Genomic DNA, 22,294 nt, shown 5'->3' with positions numbered 1-22,294 from the left:
TAAATGTCAGGTATGAAATACGTAAGGGACGAATTACTTCTCCATAAAGGAGAACTTAGTAAGTTTCAGGAAAGTGAATTCTTTCCAGTCTGCCTTGCCGACAAGTGCAGAAACTTTGATCTTCATTTGTTGAGAGGAATATGACAGATGATACATGGTAGATGTTAGAGTAATGCTCACTTACATTCCTTTTTGTAAGAAAAAAAATCTTTCTTTCAAGAACCTACTCTAGGATCTTTCTCTTGACAATGTTCTCGTTCTTATTTCTGCCACACATAGGCTCACAAACTGTTTTCTTTGAAGGGCATTTTGTTATTGGTCCTTTTTTTTTTATTTTCCCTCCCATAGTAAACAGAACCAAAGGTGTTTACTTCCCCTGGTGAGAAGGTCCCTGGATGGACACACAGTAGTGTGAACCTCTGGCTTTTCTCTGCTTGTCATTCCCTGAGTGTGAGGAACAGGTGCAGTGATCAATTCACTGCCCTCAGTGAACTGCGGGTGGGAAGGAACCAATGTGTTGCAGACCTTTTGTTCCTTGGAGAGAATGATTCTGAAGAAAGGCTACCTCAGCTGATACTGAGAAAACATAGGGACTCGGGACTTTTTTCCCCACTTTATGGATGGCTACAGGTTTACCATTCTGATTTGCTCAGGATGGTCCCAGTTTATGCCTGTTGGCTCTCATGTGATGGTTAATAGTACCCCTGTACACTCTCAAAATGGTTCCTGCATGGACAATAGACTATAAAATTCCCCAAATTACATGGACCCAAGAGTAGAAAACCCTGTCTATGTGTCCTGATGTGAGAACTTGGTACTTTAGGAAAACAAAATTGTGTGTGAGACATATGCAGGACAGGTGAATGAGGCTAGATAACTGAAAAATTTAGCTTCACTTATTGAGTGCCTACTGTGTGCTCGGCACTGTGCCAGGTGCTGAAGCAAAGTGTCAGCTATATCCTGCAGAGGTCACCTCCCACATGCAAGCCAGACCTGGAAGTACCCCTTCACTCCTCCCCATGACTTTGTATATGAATCAGATTTGGGATATGCCACTGCTGGGCTTTTATTTATTTATTTGGGGGGAGCTTTAAAGGCATGGCATCGTGTTTTAATTAATAGAACATCATGTTATGAAATTGTTGAATCAGATCTTTTCCCTAGGCATCAAATGTGCTGTCAGTGAAAATTTGACATCTAGATATGAGGAACAAAAGAGATAAAGAAAATAATAATGAGATTTTTATAAAGGTTATAGACGTAACATTTGGGTTTTTTAATGTGTTGCCACAACCTCAAGAATCATAGGAGGTTTTTCCTTTAGAAATAACACAAGACATGAACCCGGTGCCTTCCTCACTCTTTACCCTTTTTGATGGGAAATTTCATGGCTGTGACAGAGAAGCATGTTGAGAAAGACCAGAGTTTTATTATTTGTAGACTTTTAAGTGACTAAAGGAAGTTACTCCCAGGGCTAGAAACCGATGGCGAAGCTAGCTCTGAAGGTCACAGTAGCAGTCGGAGTTCAGCACAGACAAGAGAAACCACTCTAGGTATGATCATCACAGAATGAGCCAGTACAGCGTTGCATACTAAATTTTAGGAAAGGCTGAAGGAGCAGATTTTAGACTTGGCTTCAAGGATAGAATCCTAAAGCCAGATAGAACTGACTCACTAGGGAATATAGACCATCTCAGAGGTACCCCTGAAGCAATGAATTCAAGAATGTTCCCTGCAACTGTAAACTAGGATTCAGGAAGTTGAAATCTAGAGGCTAACCACTTCTACCTGCTGTTAGAAACAGACTTCCCTCCATCCAGAGCCTGGAGAATAGAGTCTGGAACTACGACGTGGGAAATCCCACATTTCTCTGACTAAGCTTGCCAAGAGAAGTAGTCAAAAGAAGCAGGGAGATGGCCTGGACCTTACTTCTACCTTCCAAATCCCTCACAAGCACATCTACTTGATACAGAGTTGCCAGATTCAACAAACAAAAACAATGCACGCAACATACTTACACTAAGAAAAAAAAAAATCCATGGTTTATCTGAAATTCAAATTTAGCTGGGCACCCCGTATTTTCTCTGAGAGCCCTAACTTACTGAAACCTAATTCTTCTGCACGACCCTAGCAGCACAGAAATCTGTCAAATGCAGTCTTTAATTTCCAGCAGGTTCAGTGGTGTGGGGAGCTTTCAGTGAGCCAACCCACAGCATTAACCAGTGTAGTTTTCCTCACAAGAATGGCTAAAGCCTTTCTGTCCCCACTTTTGCTACCATCTGAATATCACACTCTGCATTCTTACACACTTTGAAATCCTACCCATATGTGATTCATTTGGTTTAACTCAGCTTCCTCTTTTTAAAATGCACAAATCTCCCAGGATGTACAAATGTTCAGAGTATGCTCGAAGAATACAGTTTTCAACCTGTGGGAGAGAAGGAAGGCTTACAAAGACCCGAGGAAAGGTGGGGGTAGAAAAGGCTGGACACCAGGAGGTAGAGCAGGAAGGGCAGGTGCCTATTCAGATCTCCTTTGCTTACTGTTCCACATCGGGCAGACTCGACATTCAAAGAGAAACATTTTCTTTCCATACTCCCTCTCCCTTTTGTACATGCCACAAAATACACGCCTCCCAAATCACATAACCCAAAGTAATGCTATCAAAATGACATAGATCATCGGCATTAGAGATCAAATAGCTGTATATTTTCTGGCCTGAAATGTATATGACTACCGTTCCTGTGGAAATTTGAGTTTTGGGTTCTGAACCATTGACTTGCAAATGACTTTGGTTACAGAACTCTTTGTAAGTTGTGGACTACTTTTACTTATTTCAAAAAGAAGAATGCTGTATTTGCACCATGCTAATTAACTATTTAGTGAGAGGAAATGTCAGCCTGGAGCATGAAAAGAAATACTGCCTCTCAGAGAAGTCAAGGCTGATGAAAAACAATCATGCCAGCACAATGCCGCTCTTCAGAAATGCGGAAACTCTTTTTTGTTCCCCCATTTTCCCTAGGATTTTCTCTTCTGCATTTAAAACAGTTGGGTAATTCAAGTTTCAAGGCTACTGATTGTAACAGAAAATCAGGAGTAATTGGAAGCAGTGGGATGTTGGGAGTAGTAATCCAGGTAGCTGCTCTCCACGTTACCCTGTAGAACTTTCCGTGGCAATGAAATCAGGCAGTGAAGGTCTGGCTGAGTGAGGGCAAGCACACAGTCCTACAGTGAATGATGCGGTCTCTTCAATCCTTTTATCTCTGATGCCGAGTGGGAAGGAGTCGAATTCTTTGGCAGAAAACTTTATCCAAGGGTTGATTGGGGTTATTTAGCTAAAAGAGGGTGTTTTTACAGTGAAATCAAACTTTCCATGAACTGTTTGCTGTTTAGGCAAATCAAGAGTAGCATTGCATCTTTGATAAGGGAGGTGAGTTTTGCAGATTAACTTGTGAGCTTTCTTTGGAATAGATGAGATATAAATTGTGTTCCTTTCAAAGGCACAGTAGATTCATTTTACCTTCAAAAGTGGACTTTCTTTGAACCTGGTGTCCTACTTCTGCCTATCAAAACATTATTGCTCTGAAAAGTGTGGTAGCTATTGGATGAGAGTTTGTCATCAAGTCAGTTATTTTTTAAAAAATAATTATTTTATACTGACTATAATTTAAATTCAAACATCTAATGGTATTTTAAAACCCCATGAGCTATTTTGTAACTCCCAACATCACAAGGATAAATTTGATTCCATAGATGAAGTGTTGTGCCAAATGAGTTACAGTCAAAGAGAGAAACAGAAAAAAAAATAGTGGAATTCTCAATGCTCTATGTAAGTCAGATATTTAAGGCTTTTTCTTCCTATGAAGCTCCTCATGATATGTTGAAAAGAGATGGTATTTAAAAGGCCCCAATCGTCTTCTAAATGCTTCAGAATCCATTATTTAATTATGATCTTAGATCTAAAATCTGGTCTTTTAAAGGACTTAATGTGCCCTGAGTGGTAGAAAATGTGATTTCCAAATCATACGATATCATTAGCTCTCCATGAGTAAACCAGTAGCCCAGTAACAAAATAATTTCCTCTTGCTCGGGAAATACTGTAATTAGAGATACTTCTAAACAAGGATCTGGGTAGGCCAGGTATTTGGGAAACTGCAAAGCTGAAAGTCACATTGATTTTATAGTGAAGATTCAGCCAAGTTACTTTTGAAGTTTCAAAAATGGACCTGCCTAAGGAACATGTTCTTGCTTTCGCAGGCACCAGGCAGTTTTCCAGGAGCAAGCATTCATCCATTTGGGGAACTATAACGTGTAGTTTCCGCTTTTCTAGTGATGGAACTTAAAACCAGGAGAAGAGGCTGTAGGATTTATGGAGATCCACTTCTCTGGGCCAGCAAATCCTCTTGGCTTTCACGGGTCTGTTTGTCAGCATTCACTGCCACGTTCGAGGAGTTTCTTGCAATCTTTGAAGTCTAAGATACAGAGTGAACAGAGGAGGGTACAGAACTCTAACTCATATTCTTGGGTTTATCTCTCCAATGGAGAGGCTGTCTTATCTTCTTTTATTTTTTCCTAATCAACCCATTAGCATGAAACAAGGACATGTAATCTTACCAGAATAAAATTGGGGTCGTGCCATAGGCTAGATGAGTGAGTGCTCCATGGCACGATGATGTATGGCTGCCACGCAACAATGCCGCTACCACATCAGATCTGCCCTTTAATTACATTCTCAATCTCATTTGAAGAGATTTTATCATTATGGAAATTGCTCTGTAAATGTGCCCATGATGAAACCCAATAAAAGTTTTCTGAGAAGAATTGAAGATGGAGGGAGATGAATCAGCAGCTAAAACATTATCTTCAGACAGAGTTGTCCTGGCTTTAGGCAAAACCGTCCATGCAGTAACAGAATGTCGCCATGGACTCAGAGGTGTATCTTCCTGGTTATTACAGGGCATTTGTGCCCGTGGCACTAGCTCTTCTTCCAGAAGCTGGAGGAAGAGTTCTGCTTTCCAGCTTAGCTGGACTTTTTCTCCCCAACCTCAAAGCCATTGCTTGAATTTCTAGTGGCCAAAACAAATCCTCTGGTATCTACCTTGTGTTCTGGACTTCATGCCTGCATGCAGAGCCGGCCTGAGGTTCTTGAAATGAAAGATGGCTTTCTTTTCATAAAATAAAGAATACCTCTGCTTTCTTCTCAAGGTCATTTAAAAATAATTCAGACCACTGGGTTATGGAAAGCACATAAGGAGAATTCATAGGGAAAGAGTAAAGTCAAAATGTTCATTTCTCTACAGCAGGGATTGTCCCCCATCTGTGTGGCTCAGCCAATTTGAAGTTTCCTTTTAAGCACATTCTTAATCATCTCTTTCTTCGATCTTTAACCATACCCTTGAGCTACCGGACAGACATTCTAGAGCCATAGCTGCACTTAACCCAGAGTGCCAACTTCTATATCTTTCCATGGGCCCCTGGCTCGATGCACTCTTTTCCTTCATGTCACTCCCCTTCCCTGTTTCATGTGTTGTTTCCCAAGAAGATGATGGGTCACAGTGGAAAAGGGCCAGTTTACTTGAATGTGGCTAGAGTGACAGGAATTTTGTAGCACCCAAGGGTGTCTTTTGTCAGGTACCATACCCCGCTCTAAATGTAGTTATTTTATGCCTAGGATCAGTGAGACAAATCACAAGAGGTTTAAGTCAGCAAACTCGTACTGTAGTCACATCTTTCAATGTGTTCTTCTTCCCAAGAGTTTTCCATTAAAACAGTACTTGAAAGATCTGTTATCTTCATTAATTCATTGTATTTCTTGCAGGTTGAGATAGCTGCCAGCAAGCTACTGTCCTCTATTTCCTGTCAGTGGGTCTTGGAAGCCCATAAAATTAGAGATCATATTTTGTGGTCATGAGTATTTGTGTAGGTTTTTCAGGAGAGGATCCATAATTTTCATAAAGGCATTAGTGACTGCCAGGAGGTTAATGGCCATTATGTGAGACCAGTGTTCATTCTCAAAGCAGATCGGTCCCTGGAGTAGCGGTATCATCATCATCATCTGGAAACTTGTTAGAAATGTAAATTCTTGATTTCTACACGAGATCCACAGAATCATGAACTCCAGGGTCGGGGCCCAGGAGCCTGTGTTTTCATAAGCCCTCCATGTGATTCTCAAGTCCACTCAACTTTGAGGAGCACTACACTAGACAGGTTACTGATACATGCTGCAAAAGTTCATGTTCACAGGTACATGTGGATGACACAGAGAAAACAAACTCCTCCCTCCTACCCCTCATGTACCTTTCCCTCTGGCCACATAGAGTTGCTCAGCTCTGGCGTGTACTCTTGTCTCATTTCAGCTCATCTTCAACTTAACTCTTGACCTTCCCGATGTTTCAAATCTCATCCTCTTACTTCTCTCCTGGTCAACTCCTCCTCGTCCCTCAAGACCCTACTCACCTATCATCAAGGTGGATAGCATCCGCAAATCTTGGTGACAGAACTAATTGTTCTGTTCCCATCGGGCTGTGTCCACTTTAACATTATCGTGTACCATGATCACTGAAGACTTTTTCAGAAGACTTTGGGGTCCTTGAAATAAGATACGTATCTCTTGAGGTTTTACAACTGTCTTCGGACATGATTTGGGCAATACCCCCATCTTACTGCCAAAAGGAAAAAAAAAATCAAAAAGTCAGAAAGGAGCAAAATTCTAACAGGACCAGGCAGAGGGGTTTTTCAATAAGTCCCTCTATTTTTTACCCAAGATAACATTAATAATTTGGTATCATCCACATTTGTTTCTTAGTACCCTGCTGCTGAGGTTTTTCTCTATTAAACTCTCAACTATGTCAGAAATTTCAGCAAATGATCCATGAGAGACTGTGGATTCTGAGAAACAAACTGAGGGTTTTGGAGGGGAGAGAGTGAGGGATTAGTAAGCCTAGTGGTGGGTATTAAGGAGGGCATGTATTGCATGGAGCACCGGGTGTGGTGCATTAACAATGAATCTTGTTTATGAAAAAAACACTGAAAAAATAAAATTAAATTTAAAAAAAAGAAATTTCAGCAGAGATTCATGATAATGTATAGTCCCTCCCTCTGTCCCTATCTGAGAAGAGTCAACAAAAAGCATCTGTCCACAGGAAAACACTGTGGACATAATCTGTCTACCACTTCTCTTTCTTGGGCTGACCAGACTTCTTGATGTATATCAAGATACAATAACAACGATGCAATCCTACTCTCATTTTTCCTTCCTTACTCAGGGCACTGTGAGGCAGGTTTCCACTGTTTTGTGACATAGTCCAGTGTAGCTCCCACATAAAAATTCTTATGATGTAAAATAATCTATCGAGACTTCCATTTTTCTGTTCTAGTCCTTTATTAAAACTTATGTCATTTATCTCATAGGCATGGAAAAACCTAAGCCTTTCCAAACCTTACTGTCCTACAGATAGTTTTTCAGATGTACCTGTTCTCAGATGAAAGAAGCATCACCACATGGCCTAAGGACGAGGATGCCTTGGGTCTGTTTCAACAAGGTGGTCCAGAGTCTCCAGGATGTTCCAAACTGATCTGAATGCTTTGGGAAAGATTAACAGTTATGCAATAGAAGACTCATGAGTAGATTTCTAGCTTCAGCATAGTGGGTTCTAGGAATGAAGAAATATTCTAGACATTTTGCTAGGTGCTGTTTTGCCATAACATAAATGTTTTCTCATTTATGAGATCTCCTTTGGCAGCTAGGTCAGTGTTACCTATCTTTATATTAACGTTCATATGCATATTCCTTCTTCTTCCTTTACCTTATGCATTGGAAAAGAGAGTATATTTTTTCCCAAGCACCATCTACCCTGTTCCATGAGAGAAGAAAAGCTAAATAGGGGGAAGTAACTCCTTAGGCGCATGCACACACACACACACACACACACACACACACCATTACACTCTCCAGAAAAAGCAATTTGCTCTACTTGGTAGTAGACAGAAATTAACTCACCAAAGAACAGCAGGGAATCAGACCTAATTATGTCAGTAGGACTTTAGTTAACATCATGATACTAGAACCTTCTTTAACATTCACTCTTTATGGATACCTAGAATTCATTTTAAAGGTAATATCTCTAAGCTTTTGAGGAATGAATACTCGCTAATGAATACAGTCGTGTCCAATGTGTGTCTGTGAATTATTTGGAAACTGTCCTGCTATTTAATGTGAAAAGATATAAAATCATCTTAGATTTATGATGTCATTAATCCATTCCAAACAGTTGCTTCAGTGTCGGGTTGTTTGTGGTTGTGTTGGGATATTAGGAGGGGTTTCTTTGGAGGGGTGGGGGACGGAATAAAGTTGTTCTGCATTTACAACATTCATAATTAAAATGAGCCAGAGGAAATTAGCTACATGACTGTTATGAATTCTAGTGTATTGTCAAAAATAATTATGGCACTTTCCCATATGTTCTTGCCATCTTCTTACATATTGCGGTTGGGATAAGATGAGACTTGACGTCAACTAATTGCTTACTTCTAATATAGTCTTGAACTACACTGATTGTCTAGGGAGAAAAGAAAGAGCTCTGTGACAAGGAGATTCAGGAAATAGGAGCTTTTCTAACTTTCAATTCTGTACATATTATAGACAAATTGTATAGATAAATATAACCAGATGTATATTGGTCAATGGGAAGACAGTTGACTATTTTAAGAATAAGAATGTGTTCTGTTCATTTAGAGCCATTGAAAGTCGTGAAAGGTGTGAGTTCAGAGTTGACTAAGGAGGAATAAATAAGGAAATACCTAACTGGAATCTAATTCAGTTGCCTGGACACTCCTCTCAGAGCATCACTGAAAATTACACAAACTAAGTATATCACAAGTACTTTAATGAATTAATTATTGTGTTGTATGACATGTAGTGCAACTCAGGAGATACTTGCTTTGTATTTGAAGAGTGGGGAGGAATTAAGGGGAATCAGAAGAATACCAATTCAGACAGATCTGTGCCCTAATCCTGCTTCTGCCAGCTAACGGCTGCGAGATTCAGAAAGGTTCTTTCTATCTCTTCAAATTGTACCTTCCTCAACGGGGGAATAAGAAGGCCTACTTCATAGAATTGATGAGGAGGATTTATAAGGAGTGTGAGTATTAGTTTCCTGCCCTGTTTTATCCCTCCACTCCACCCCTCCACCCCTCATCGTGGCTCTGCAATAATAAATATGTTTCATTGTCGAAAAGGCCCATCTGGTCTTTCTCAGATAAGGATAGTTATCTTCAAATGGCCTGATTCCTGCACATAAAACATAATACAAAACCAAAAGTACCTTCAACATCGTAGACTTTTCATATGTGGCTGCCTCTATGATTTAAATGTGCCATCTCAAATTTAAGTGTGAAGGCCTTTCAAGATTACCATTGGCAATGATCTTCTGAAAGATGTCTCATGGAGGAAATACCCAATTATGAATGAAGCCATATAGCAATATCTGGGAAAATATTGCAGCACAATATAGCTTTTTATATGAATTTCAGATATATTAGTAAAAAAGAAAACAGCTCTCCTAAGGTCTTGTTTTATCTTCTACCACCAACATCATGCAGGCATGTCATTCTTTTTTATAACTTAAGTGCTGAGCTAAATGGGTAGCGACATTAGCTCCCCGCTGTGTCCATGACACGTTAACTCTTTAAAACACCCCATGCAGTGTTACTCTACCCACCCTTTCTCAGGACTGGGTGTCCTTTAAAACCCGCTCCCATATACTTTAGGAGCCTTTCATAGAATGCATTTGAGGTGGGAGTCTCCTGTGTCTATGTGCAGCTTTGGTGTCTGCCCTTGTTTTGTCATTGTAATTTACTTGGTACCGAAGGGTGAATATGTGTATATGTGTGTTTAAAACACAGCATCTATGGGGCGCCTGGGTGGCTCAGTCAGTAGAGCACCCGAGTCTTGGTTTCGGCTCAGATCCTGATCTCATGGGTGGTGGGATCGAGCCCTGCCTAGGGCTCTGCTCTCAGTGGGGAGTCTGCTTGGAATTCTCTCTCTCTGCCCCTCCCTGCTCTTTCAAATAAATAAAAATAAATCATTAAAAAATAAACAAAACGCAGCATATATAATGTTTGTCTTACTCTTGAGGAAAGGAAACTTTTAAAAGAACATTTCTGCCTTTAAAAATGCTTTTGTGAACAGTTATCACTTTGCCTAATTCTACCTTCCAAAGGTAGACCAAGGGAATGATGAAAGTGAGTCACACATGCAGCTATTTCTGTAGTTTATGAGCACGTGGTGATGGTAGCATCCCTCCTCCTTCCTTCCTGGTTTTGGAGCCACCACATCATTGGCTCAAGAATGGCTAAGGCTGCCTGTCAGCTAAACTCCTGCCTCCCTTCTCTCTCTGCAGCCATTGACATTTACCCTGAACACTGTCCCCCCCAGGTAATCATTCTCAAATACTTTTATAGTATGTCATGTCTGCTGTGGTGAGAAGAATGGTATACATGTGGTGTGTGTGGAGGGGGAGTTCTCTTTGGCTATGGGGATCAAATAATATGTACAAATGAATTTCTTTCCTGTCTATGTGATTTCTCTCTCTGTTCATCCTGTAATGCTGTGAACATCAAGAAGGTAGAAGTTTGTTGGCTTTTCACCACTGTGGGCCTAGATGCTGATATATGAAATATTAGTGGGAGGAAGGAAAAGTCGGGAAGGCGGGAAGGAAGGTAAGATAGGAGGAAGGAAGGAAGGAAAAGAAGAAGAAAGGAAGCGACGGACTAACATAAGGGCTGGAACTACATCTTTCTTATATTATATGTGCTCTTGTAGCTCCTAGCAATGTCTTGGAAGTACGATAGGCACGTAAATGCCTGTTTGTGTGATGAATCAATATGCAGAACATTTTTGCACTGTGACAGAATAAAGTAACTAGGAAAAACATGACACTTCTCTTCTTACCTCCAACCTAGTACGTCTGAAGTGAATGCTTTGATTTTAAAAAGTCATTTTAAGGCTAGAGTAAACCAGAGGGTCAGACAAGGCGAGAAAGCATCACGTGTTACCCGAGTTTGGAATTGCTTAAGGCGGTCTGACAAATGGGATTTTGCTCAGTTTCCTCCAGGGTAATCCACCATAGGCCAGGCATTTTTAAAGATTAGATTTTGAAATAAAGGCTTGCACCTGGGAATGTACTGAGGCAGGAGAGCATATCCCTTCTCTCCACTGTTCAGGTGCATAAGGGGTGAGAATTTTCGAATGAGATATGAAAGCAAAGACAACAAACCCTGCAGGATAATAGTCTCTGAGGACCTTAATAACAGCCATTTTTAAAGCACAGCCTGTGGACTCCTAAATCCATAGCTGCCCATTTAAGATGCATTGCGGTGCAGTGGACCTGAAAACACACTCCTTATCTCCCTAGAGCAACCAGGCTCCAAGCCAAACGGCAGTCCTCAAATTAACTCTTGTTTCTCTTGGGATGACCACCCCACTGCTTTTACAAGGATTGCAATGGCCACATATCCACATACGGAATAGGGGGAAACTGTCACACCCTCTGTGGGTCTCTATTCAACTGCATTTCCTGAGTGAGTTAGGAAGATCTGGTGGTTAGATTAGAGTCCTTATAAGGTCAACATTGTAGGTCCAGCTCCTTTATGTGGGTGCTACTCAAAAAAATCCATTAGAAAGGATAATTCTGTTTTGTTTTGCTAGTTTTAATGTCCAATCCATACCAGACTGATACTTTTGTAACATGCAATAAAAATGAATTACTTTTAAAACTACAAAAACCAGACGCAAAATACAACCTCGTGCCTTTTATTTTTAGATTGCTGTAAACGTTTGTAAGGATTTACTCTCAATTTCTGTTCTCATAATGGAATAGAGGTGGGGTGTGTGTGTGTGTGTATGTGTGTGTGCACCCAAACCTCAAGTATTCAGAGTGCATGTTTCACAAGTCATTTTGAATAGCCAAGCTAAGGTAGTTTTACTTTTGTGTGTGTATTTCGTTGGTTGAATTTCTTTAAAACATCAACGCCTTTTCAGGATAACTATGTTGGATAAATTCATTTAAAGAGTTTTATATATACTATTTCCTTCTTAAATAGTTTACTGAGTATAAACCTGCTTTCTCTGCTGAATTTATAATCTTCATCATAACAGTAATGATTTTGTTTCACATGCCTAGTGAGGTGATACATTCAAGGGCTAGTATGTAGGGGTGGAAGTGCACACTGGGAAACCCGGGTCAACTCTATGTGCTGGCACCTCCTTCCACACCTTTCTGGTTCTCTGTTGTGTGTCACCCCTTGCCACATGCAGTGGAGCCTTGATGATACCTTCTCTCCTGTTTTGGATCTTTTGTTTCTGAACTTTTAAGTTCTTGGAAATCAGATCACCACTCTTTTTTTTTTTTTCCTATCAAGTATATTTGAATTAGGTGAGAGTTATCCGTAAAGAAGAACTAATGGCCTTACCATTATTTGCCTACTAATTGCTTTCAGAAAAGATTAGAGATTGTGTGTCTGTAATGAATTTTATAGGGAGATGTGGTCACTTATGTTTGTTCTTCCTGCAGCTTTTTGTCCATTTTCTTGCTGACATCTTGGTTGTATTCACGATAGGGAGGTCATTGTTTGCTGAGTTCTTTTTTTAGACAAGTAATTCCATGTACATAGGAAAGAAAATATTTGGATACTGGTACCCAGGATGTTTTGGAATACTATCATAACCATTTGTTTGGATAATAAAAAGAGGAGTGTTGTCCTAACTGACTCTCGACATCTCTCTTCTTTATCTTGGTTCTAGTAAAACTTTTATTAGTTTTCATATTCTTCCCCAGTTGTCTTATTACTTAGGGACCCTGTGGGATTATTCTACTTGTTGAATAGATAGTAGAAATATAATAATCCATGATCCTGTGTTTGTCCTACTTCTTGTAAACTTTTATTCTCAGTGCCTTCCTGAAAGAAACTAAGCATCCTGCTTAGTTTAAGGACCTCAGTTACATTCCATCTGTTGCTTCCTAACACACATCATGTGTTCCAATCAGGCTGTGTTGTTCATTGTTCTGCTTCTAAACCAAATTTGCTCCCATCTTCTGCCATTCTTACACACTTCTTCACAGTGGGAACGCTCTCTTCGGTCACTCTCTCTCTCGGTCTTATCCATCCTTCAAGGCTCAAACCGAGTCGCATTAGTTCATGAAGTCTATCACTTGATTTCCACCCTGATTCTCTCAGAAGAGCAACCCTTATATTAGCTATTGCTTATTAAAGGCTTGTTGTGTTCTGGACACTGTTCAAAGTATTTTACAAAAATTATTCCATGTAATATTCACAGCAACCCAGCTGTGAATTACTATTTAATATTTAGTGAAGCCAAAGAGTTTTCAAACTTAAGCAGCTCGTAAGGGAAAGAGAAGGGACAGACTCAAACCATGATTCCTTAATGGCACTTCACCATTGCTTTTCCCTGGAGACTGAGAAAGGGCACTTAAGACAGGAGAAGACTAGACTCTTGGACAAGAAGGGGATGTGAGATTTGAAAAAGTTCTCCAGGAAATGAGATTCTTCCTACTCCTAAAACCGCTGGGCTGTGGACATGCCACTTGCCTTACCACTGAATTTCTTGATATCACCTTGGAGATTTGCTCTCCAAGTACACAGAACTTGAAGCTCTATGGTTCTTGGTGGGGGGAGGCAAAAAATTACTGATTTTACTGGCACCCATTTTCTCAATTATCTTACGTTCTCTCTTGTTCAGTTGAGTATGTCTCTGTCCACTGCTTCAGATGTGTTTAACAGTCTCCATGTTATTAAGACCATACAGAGACTCTTGAGGTATGGAAAACATAACTCTGCATTGGCTGATGGCAGAACTAGTTGGCTGAAACTGAGGTAGGAGTGTGACTACCAGGAAGAATTCACTGGGATTTTTTAAATTTTTTTTAAAGATTCTATGTATTCATTTGACAGAGATATAGAGAGAGAGCATGAGCAGGGAGAGAGGCAAAGGGGGAGGGAGAAGCAGACTCCCCAGTGAGCAAGGAGCCCAATGCGGGGGGCTAGATTCCAGGACCCTCAGACCATGACCTGAGCTGAAGGCAGACACTTAACTGACTGAGCCACCCGGGTGCTCCTATTGGGAAAATTTTAAAATGAATAGAGGGAAAAAAAAAAACTCAGAGGCAACATAGCCTAGTGGTTAACAACAACAGTCCCTAGAGTTCCAACAGTCTGGGTTTGAAATCTGGCTGCATGGTTTATTAGCCATGTGACCTTGGGCATTTTTACTTAAACTTCTCTGAAATTTCACTCTTGTGTATGTAAAATGCAAATACTAATTATGTCTACCCGAGAAAGTTCCTGAGAGGCCTCAGCAGCTCACGAACACCCAGTGCTCTGGCCAGCGTCTGGTGTAGTGTAAGTCTTATACACATTGTCATGGCCGCTGCACTTGTTTTTATGGTTATATAACAAATACCTTTCCCCCTGTTCATTTATTATTGTTCTTTTTAAAGAATACAATTACAAAAAGAAGAGAAACATTAGATAGGCTGCCTTGGATGTGGTGACTCTAGCTTTGAGTGATTTTTTTTTTTTTTAGTTATGTCAGAAGTAAAATAAAACTACCTAAAAATGCCTGCAAAATTTCCTTTTTGTCTGGGTGGGCTATGGTCTGAGAATTCTCTTTACTAAACCCCCCTTGCTTTTCTGTGGCCATCTTAAGCTAAATGCGATCATGGTAGTTTTATGCGGGTATGAGTGTTCCTTCCTACCTGTCCCGTCAATGTCTCCTCCTACCAAAAACTCATGCTGCCCACTTGTATTGAGAAATCTCCACTACAGCATGGCAGCTTCCTTAAAAAACAAACAAACAAACAAACAAAAAATGCCTTCGGCTCCTCACCGACACTCCACTCCATTCTAGAGCAGGCTACCTGAGTCCCATAGCTTGACAGATTCCCTACCAGCCTATTGTCGCCAAAGAACATGGGCGAGCTACATTGATACTGATGTGTCAAGTCAGTACTTGGTGTAATGTTCACGTGGCTCTTGTAGACAAAGAATTTCTGTCTACAAGAAGGGAGAATTTCTGTTCTGGCAGTAAGGATATTTTTTAGTCAGGAGACCTCAAAAACTTCCAGGTTTTGCTCACAGATGGTCCCAGATGCACAATAATCAAATAAGAAGTGAAAAGGGTAGTCAGGATCCCGTTTTTCATGCAGAATAAATCAATCCATGTGGGTCAATTTCCAATCAAAATCAGTAATGCTGACTTTCTGGGTGTTTTTCCCTCAATAGCTGTTTATTCCTCCCTTGTCAGGAGTAGCCTTGTTTAGCTTAGGCAACTTCTGTCTCTTCTAGCCAGTGCTCATAGCAAATGGGGCAATGGGAACAGCCCAAGATCTTCTAGAGTCAACATAACTCAAGTTCTATTACTTACGAGATAGGTGACTTTAGGTGAGTCAGTTAAACAACTGTCTACCTCAGTGCTCTCATATGAAGAACAGAGAAAACATGTACTTCACGGCACCAAGAGGAAGAATAAAGAGGCACATTTGTGTTTTATACCTTTTACTGTTCGTGTCATTTGTCGCTCTCAGCCAGCACCAAGACCCAGAGAAGGAATACTGAGCTATGAGTTACCTTTTGGCTAATGCCAAGACTTGACTTCAACCACTCTGAACTTCCAAGGGGTGGGGGGGTAGTTTTTATGCCAACACATATGAGGTGTGGCAGGAAATTACCATCAATATTTAGTTGGTAATATGAATTAAATAAAAAGCACGTGCTAGATTTTAGGAAGTATAAAGACTGAGCTGTCTCTTGCATACCTCTCATTTTCTCCCAGCTGAGACTAGATAGATAATCAGTCCTCAGTAAATACTGGTTTACCGACTTTCTGTTTACTTCTTTGTGGATGACACAACAGTAATGTTTCTTTGTGGTATAATGAAAATGGCAAAGATGAAAATTAACAAATTAATGAATCAACTTCCTATTTAAGCTTGGGAAGACCTCTCATTTTTTCAAGGAGGTATCAATGACTTCCTGATATACATAATCTTGAGGAACCATTGATAGAGCCTGGGTCTCAGTCTCAATGCAGCATATAAAAATTCAGGTGAACTCCCATTTGTATTCATGTTAATGAAGAAAGTTTGTTGTATTAATCACAATATATCTTATTTTCTTGAGCAACTAAAGGTTTGGTTTCAATCCCCTAAGCGTATCCTCTGAGGCAAAGTTTTCAATCAAGTACTATAAGAAGAAAAGTAAAGTAAAAAGAGAAAAGTGGGGGAATTATGTAGATAACTTGGATCTATTTGCTTTGGAGTCCTGATTTATTCAGATAAATTAACCTCACTTTTCTCCTTTTCTGAGGAAGTGGCAAATTCGGGAGGGCAGTTTGTGCCGTGTAGGTACGCACACCTAGAAGAGAAATATGTTTGTTTTATCAGACTCCATTTGGCAAGAAGCCCAGTGCCAGTTTTCCAACACATGAACTCGTTTCAAAATCAGGCTATTTCCTTCTAGAAGGAGCCTGTTCGTGATGGGATAGAGGTAGAGGTTACTGGTCTGTTAGAGTATTTCCCTTCTTTCATCATTGGATGTCCTTCGATCTGTTTTCCCCCTCATGGCTTCCCATCACAGAGAATGGGACAAAATTCTCTTTAGGGTTCCATCCATGATACTTTGGCTGCCAAAAAGAGTGATGGGAAACATTCATCGTCCATCTACCTGACCTGTGCAACATTCTGAATCTAAGAGTCAGAGACTGAAAATGCAGGCCAGTCCTTCAGAATTGCTAACATGTTATTGCGGCCACTGCCCCCTTGCCTCAGAAGAGTAATTTAATTCTATTTTAGAAAGAGGGAACGGAAAAAAATAAAAGTTCCTAGTTACACAGACCAATCCAATTGTTCGGAGCTTCAGAATGAATTTTTCAACTTGTTGAACAGAAGCATACAAATCTCTTAAAGCAAGTCAGATAATGTACAAAGCCTCCATTCATTGTGTAGGCAGAAAGGAATGCTGGTCCCCGGCAGCTCTCTAAGGAATGTTCCTTTGGCTTTGAGTGTTCTGTTGGGAACAAGGAGGGAAACACATATATAAAATGAATTTATAATGTCTCTGGCTTATAATGGCAAAATGATAAGAAAAGTTGGCTGTTTAATATAAACTGTCAGTTGCATATTCCAGGCCTCCTCTCTTTGAGGTCCCTCCCACACCCACGGGCCTGGCCACCGGTTAGCGAGGAGTACAAAGTGGCTGTTTATTATTATTGACTGGTGAAGCCTGTGCTCTGAAATTCATTCTGTCAACAGAATGTAAGCAAAGTTGGCATTTTAAAGCAGGACTCTTTCAGTCGCTGGTTTTTCTCAGGATTGCTATGCAACAGGATCAGTGCTGTAGTCCCCGGTTCAAGCTGAAAATGTTACACAGGAAGACATACCATGTAAAGGTCAGATTCTTCTACTGTGATAATTTTCTTGTTCTGTGTATATACAAATGAGGTGGAATGTGTAATCTCTTACGATAACTCTTATCAAGGTCCTATGGACTTTCTACCTGTCAAGCCTAAAAATACGATGGTATTTTAAATGGAAAATCTTACTAATGAATGTATGATGCTGTAATAAATGTGTGATGCTATAATGCCAAGGTGAACTTGATGTGTATTGTCAAGAAGATGCTCTCCTATGATAGAATCCCATTAATGTGCTGGAGCTGTGGACCGAGCACAACCTTGTTTATTAGTCTCTCCATGCTTTTATGGTCTGAGTCAACTCTACAGATTACTTAGATGCATGGAAAATATGACTTAACCCGTAGTGTAATGAAATGATTGGCCCTGGGATGCACTTCATCACGGAATGTTATTTCATATCACTTCCAGAAAACATCATCTTTTGTCTGTGGACCCGTCAGTGTAACTTACAAAATTCGTAAAGTTGCAGGTGCATCATGTTCCAATTCATATCATTGAGGAACAAATTTATTAGACCTAATAAGTTGTCCACTGCCAATCTACATAATAACATGAAGAGATAATGAACCAAGAAGAGTGAGTTGGAGGTGCATCTTCTTGTTAGGTGGCCTAATTGAAACGTCTTTTGAACAGGCAGCTTATTTTTTACAGTTCTCCAGACTCACATTTAGCCAATCTCTTCTGTTTGGTAATTCTTCCCGTGTTCTTCTTCCTGCTGTCTCATAGGACCTCCAAGGAGAAATCGAAGCTCACACAGATATCTATCACAACCTGGATGAAAATGGCCAAAAAGTCCTGAGATCCCTGGAAGGTTCTGATGACGCAGCCCTGTTGCAAAGACGTTTGGACAACATGAACTTCAAGTGGAGTGAGCTTCGGAAAAAGTCTCTCAACATTAGGTAGGAAAAGATCGGGGACGAAAAAGCCAGAAATGAATTAAAATGGGAAGATTTCTTTCCCTTTCGTAGCTCAAGCAGCTAATATCTCATATGTTTATGTAAATCACCCAATTTCACAATGATTCATTTTATTTTGAATAAATGAATCATTCATTTGCTTGGTATGGAGATGATACTTGAGGGTTCAGATTAGATTAAAATGGCAGTGTTTTATAACCATGGGAGAGATGCATATTAAGGCATTAGAGTGAATTTAAATGAGGAACACAGCTATCCTAATTTGATAGAGTTCTCTCTTGGCTTACCACAGGATTATACAGAAAGTGATAAAATCAATATATATTTATCATGGAATTCTTTTTTTGGCATTATTCTAAATGCATAACAGAGGACATTCCTTAAATACCCCGATGCCTTGTAACTTTCGAGGAGACCTCTCCATAGCTCCTGCAGCTAGGGAGAGGTTATAGAAACATCTGGTCTTTAGCTCCCTCTCAGATTTTGTCACGGCGTCCTCTGGAGACTAAGGCTTTGGTTGTTCTCTACTCTCCTCTCTTGTATAGTTGCCCCTTTCTTTTTATCACCTTTTTCCTGAGAAGCTAGTGGATACAGCTCAGCATTGTTATAAGGAGTGCAGAGTAAAACTCCTGCTACACCCATTATGAATTGGTTCAGTGGGGGTCAAAGAGCAGAAATAGTTAAGTGAAATGCCCAGTGTCACGTAAATGACACGGGAAGTTCCGAGAATGGAGGTCAGGTCTCCTGCTTTCTAATCAGTCGCTTGTCCTAATTCACATGTCTTCATAAAAATGTGTTGTGCTTTCTTCTGTGTCTAGGAGAGGGGTCAGACTGGAGGGTTGGTAGAAGAGAGTGAATAAGCATCGCGGTGGTTACGAGGGAGCGCACTAAACCCTGAGAGGTGGTACTACCTCTAGGTTGTAAGATTACAGAATGGAGATTTCTTTTTCTTCCTTACTGTTCTCTGAATTGGCCAGGCTTTTGACATACAGCATATTTACTTCAATAATGAGGGAAAGTACCACTGAAATTTCGTAATACAGAAGAACTCTAGTAAATACCTGTATTAATGTGAAATAATAAGAATGATAGCAACTAATGCACGGTGCATCACCAATCGTTACATGCCATGGACACTTTATATTTCTTGACCCACTTAATGCTCTCAGCAGCCCTACATGATAGGCCCTGTTTTTATTCTGTCTTTATATTTAAAGAAAGTGAGGTACAGAGGGGCTAAATAATTTTTGTCTAAGGTCATTTAGTTAGTAAGTTACAGGTCCAAGACTGAATACAGGGGGTCCGGCTCCACGCTCTGAGCTTTAAACCATCATATTATCCTGTAGAGTATAAAGCAGAAAGAAAAAGGTAGGACTCACCTTACTTTGACACATAAATACATACTACATGAAAGGATGGAAAAGAGAAACAGATATTTCTAGGAGAACGAAAGGATTTTTTCTTTTATTACCTGTAAGCTTTTCCCCCCAAGTTTGCATCCCAGCTTCCAACACACTCATTTTTATCTCTCTGTTTGGTCCATGACGTTGTATCAGTGTGTTTAGGGTGCACTGGGGACAACAGAGGGCAGTGGCATTTTCAAAGGCAGCGAGACTCCATTCGCTTCCCATGGCTTAAACTCGAAGAGAGGTCAGTGAGCGTAATGACAAAGGCCACTTTCATAACCTCTGTCATTAAAAAGGAATGAGATGTGTGAAGTGGGAAAGATACTGGCAGATAAATTAAAAAAGAAGAAAGTTATTCTTTTTTGCAGGGAAGAGAGAAGAAAGCTGCTCTAACTGTTCTGCACATCACTCAGTGCCTTTCCTCTCCTTCATGTGAACTTGATGAAATGAAAGAGGAATCGAAAGCGGCAAACAGCGTGTCAGCCAAAATGTGGGCTCTTCGTTCTCAGCAATTTCCCATATGCCAGGCCCTGCAGTTTAATTCTTGCTGTCATTAATCAAGTAGAAAACAGTTACCTTGGCTTATCTAAGGTGCTGCAAATTCCAGAATTTAAATACTCCAATCAATGGTTTCGGCTTCTATGTAGACCTTTCTCATATTACACTTTGCCTTTTAAGGACTCGCTTACAAATTAAAAAAAAAAAAGAAAAGAAATAATTCTTCACATCAGAGGGCTTCAGTCCCTTTCCTGACATATCACTGAAGGAAAGGTATCCGTCAGTCCAGATCGAATGGCATATTTCAGCCAAAAGCAGCCCAGTACAGGCAACAATTTAGGATGGTAATGAGGCAGGAGAACTGGACCCTGGCAGAGTCAGACACAGAACCATTCATGATGCTTAGAAGCTGGCTTTATGAGTCTAGTCAGTTCCTCCATCAGCATTATTTTATGGTGAAAAGTCACCACAACTAAAAACTAGTTGCAAAGATAGCACAGAGAAACTGCCCGGTGTTTGCCCAAGCTATAACATTTCATCCTTTAAAAGATGTAGGTTGGTTCATTATCTTAAAAGGGATTCAGAAGCCATTTTTCCATCTCAAAGTATAGAGACATCAGTATTTAATTACACAGGTGTCCATTTTTTCAAGTTTTTATTGCAATTCCAGGTAGTTAACGGGACAGTGTAATATTAGTTTCAGATGCAACATTTAGTGGTTCAACATTTCCATCCATCACCTGGCACTCATCATAAGTGCCCTCCTGCATCCCCATCACCTCCTTGGAATCCAAATGATTTTGCAGTATCCCTTTGCATTCCCTTGGCTCATAAGAGGTATCCTTGTGTTTCCGGTTCCAAGTCCAGATTATGTCGCTTTCCTTCCATTTATTTTTTTCTGCCCTATGTCTTTTCTCTGCCTATGATTATGATTCTTACGTAAGTCTCCATCATGTCTTTTTATGCTGATAGATTTGTCTCTGTTTCTTTATGCATTGATATCATCCATATCACATTTACAAAAATATTCTTCCTTGGACATTTCTAGCACATTTTTCCCTTGCTCAAAAACTTCAGTCTTGTTGGTGCCCATATTTTACTTGTTCATTCATTTATTTTTCTCATTCCACAAATATTTACTAAGTCTTTACTATGTACTTGGCACTCTTCTAGGCACTTAGGATGCAACTGAGCAAAACTGGCAAGAGAAAAATCATGGCTTTCATGAAATTTATGTGTAGTCACCAGAATCTAGTGGCTTGTGGCTCGTCTACTCTCCACCTGCTAAGACCCTGATAATCCCTTTTCTTTCCTGTTCTTCCTTTACCTCCCTGTTCCTTCCTCACCGAGCAGCAATCTAATTATTCCCCAGCATGGATTCTCTGAGCCAAAAAGATTCTGCTTTTTAACCCCATTGCTGCTCTCCACTAGTTTTCTCACTTGCCCGTATGAGTACCTACATTTGCTGGTCCTCGCCCTTGGAAGGCCATCCTTCCTTTCATCCTCCACCTTTTCATCCAAATCCCTCTCTGAATATCTCCCTCTCTGAGGGTTCCTTCACTTTGAGGTCTTCCCTGTACTATTATCATTTACACTGTATGGCACATTTCTTTAAGTATTCACAGTTGTTTCAGGGGGCTGTGCTTGCTGCCTTTAGCTAAATTAGACAAAGAAAAAACGCCGAGCTCTACTATTTGAGGGGAATACTTTGGGAAGGATAGGTATTAACCCTTCTCTAAATATTTCATAAGATTCACCTGTGCAACCATCTGGTCCAGGACTTTAGTCTGTTGGGGGTTTTTTGATGACCGATTCAATTTCATTGCTAGGTATCTGCTCACATTTTCTATTTCTTCTTGATTCAGTCTCAGAGGGCTGTATGTTTCTAGGAATTCATTCATTTCTTCTAGGTTGTCCCATTTGTTGGCATATAATTTGTATAGTAATGTTTTATAACCAATCTTTTGTATTTCTGTAATGTC

The 22,294-nt window shown here is 40.2% G+C and overlaps 1 protein-coding gene and 1 long non-coding RNA gene across 10 annotated transcripts in view; one reads left to right on the top strand and one right to left on the bottom strand.

The window, feature by feature from the left end:
• The window catches only part of DMD (dystrophin), a 2,094,983-nt gene that overhangs the window by 1,706,231 nt on the left and 366,458 nt on the right, over positions 1-22,294 (top strand). For 6 of the 8 annotated variants that reach the window (XM_032330377.1, XM_032330378.1, XM_032330375.1 and 3 more), the window contains one exon: positions 18,218-18,390. In XM_032330377.1, coding sequence (XP_032186268.1) covers positions 18,218-18,390 — 173 coding nt within the window. Of the gene's footprint in view, positions 1-17,373; positions 17,465-18,217; positions 18,391-22,294 lie in introns of those variants that run through there. The other 2 variants (XM_032330380.1, XM_032330381.1) reach the window with 1 other exon arrangement.
• The window catches only part of LOC116582706, a 68,252-nt gene that overhangs the window by 20,015 nt on the left and 25,943 nt on the right, over positions 1-22,294 (bottom strand). The gene's annotated exons all lie outside the window — the stretch shown is intronic.

The sequence above is a fragment of the Mustela erminea genome, chromosome X (genome assembly GCF_009829155.1).
Source record: "Mustela erminea isolate mMusErm1 chromosome X, mMusErm1.Pri, whole genome shotgun sequence".
NCBI classification, from domain to species: Eukaryota; Metazoa; Chordata; class Mammalia; order Carnivora; family Mustelidae; genus Mustela; species Mustela erminea.
The sequence above is the reverse complement of the archived record's forward strand: the minus strand, read 5'-3'. Positions and strand labels throughout refer to the sequence as shown.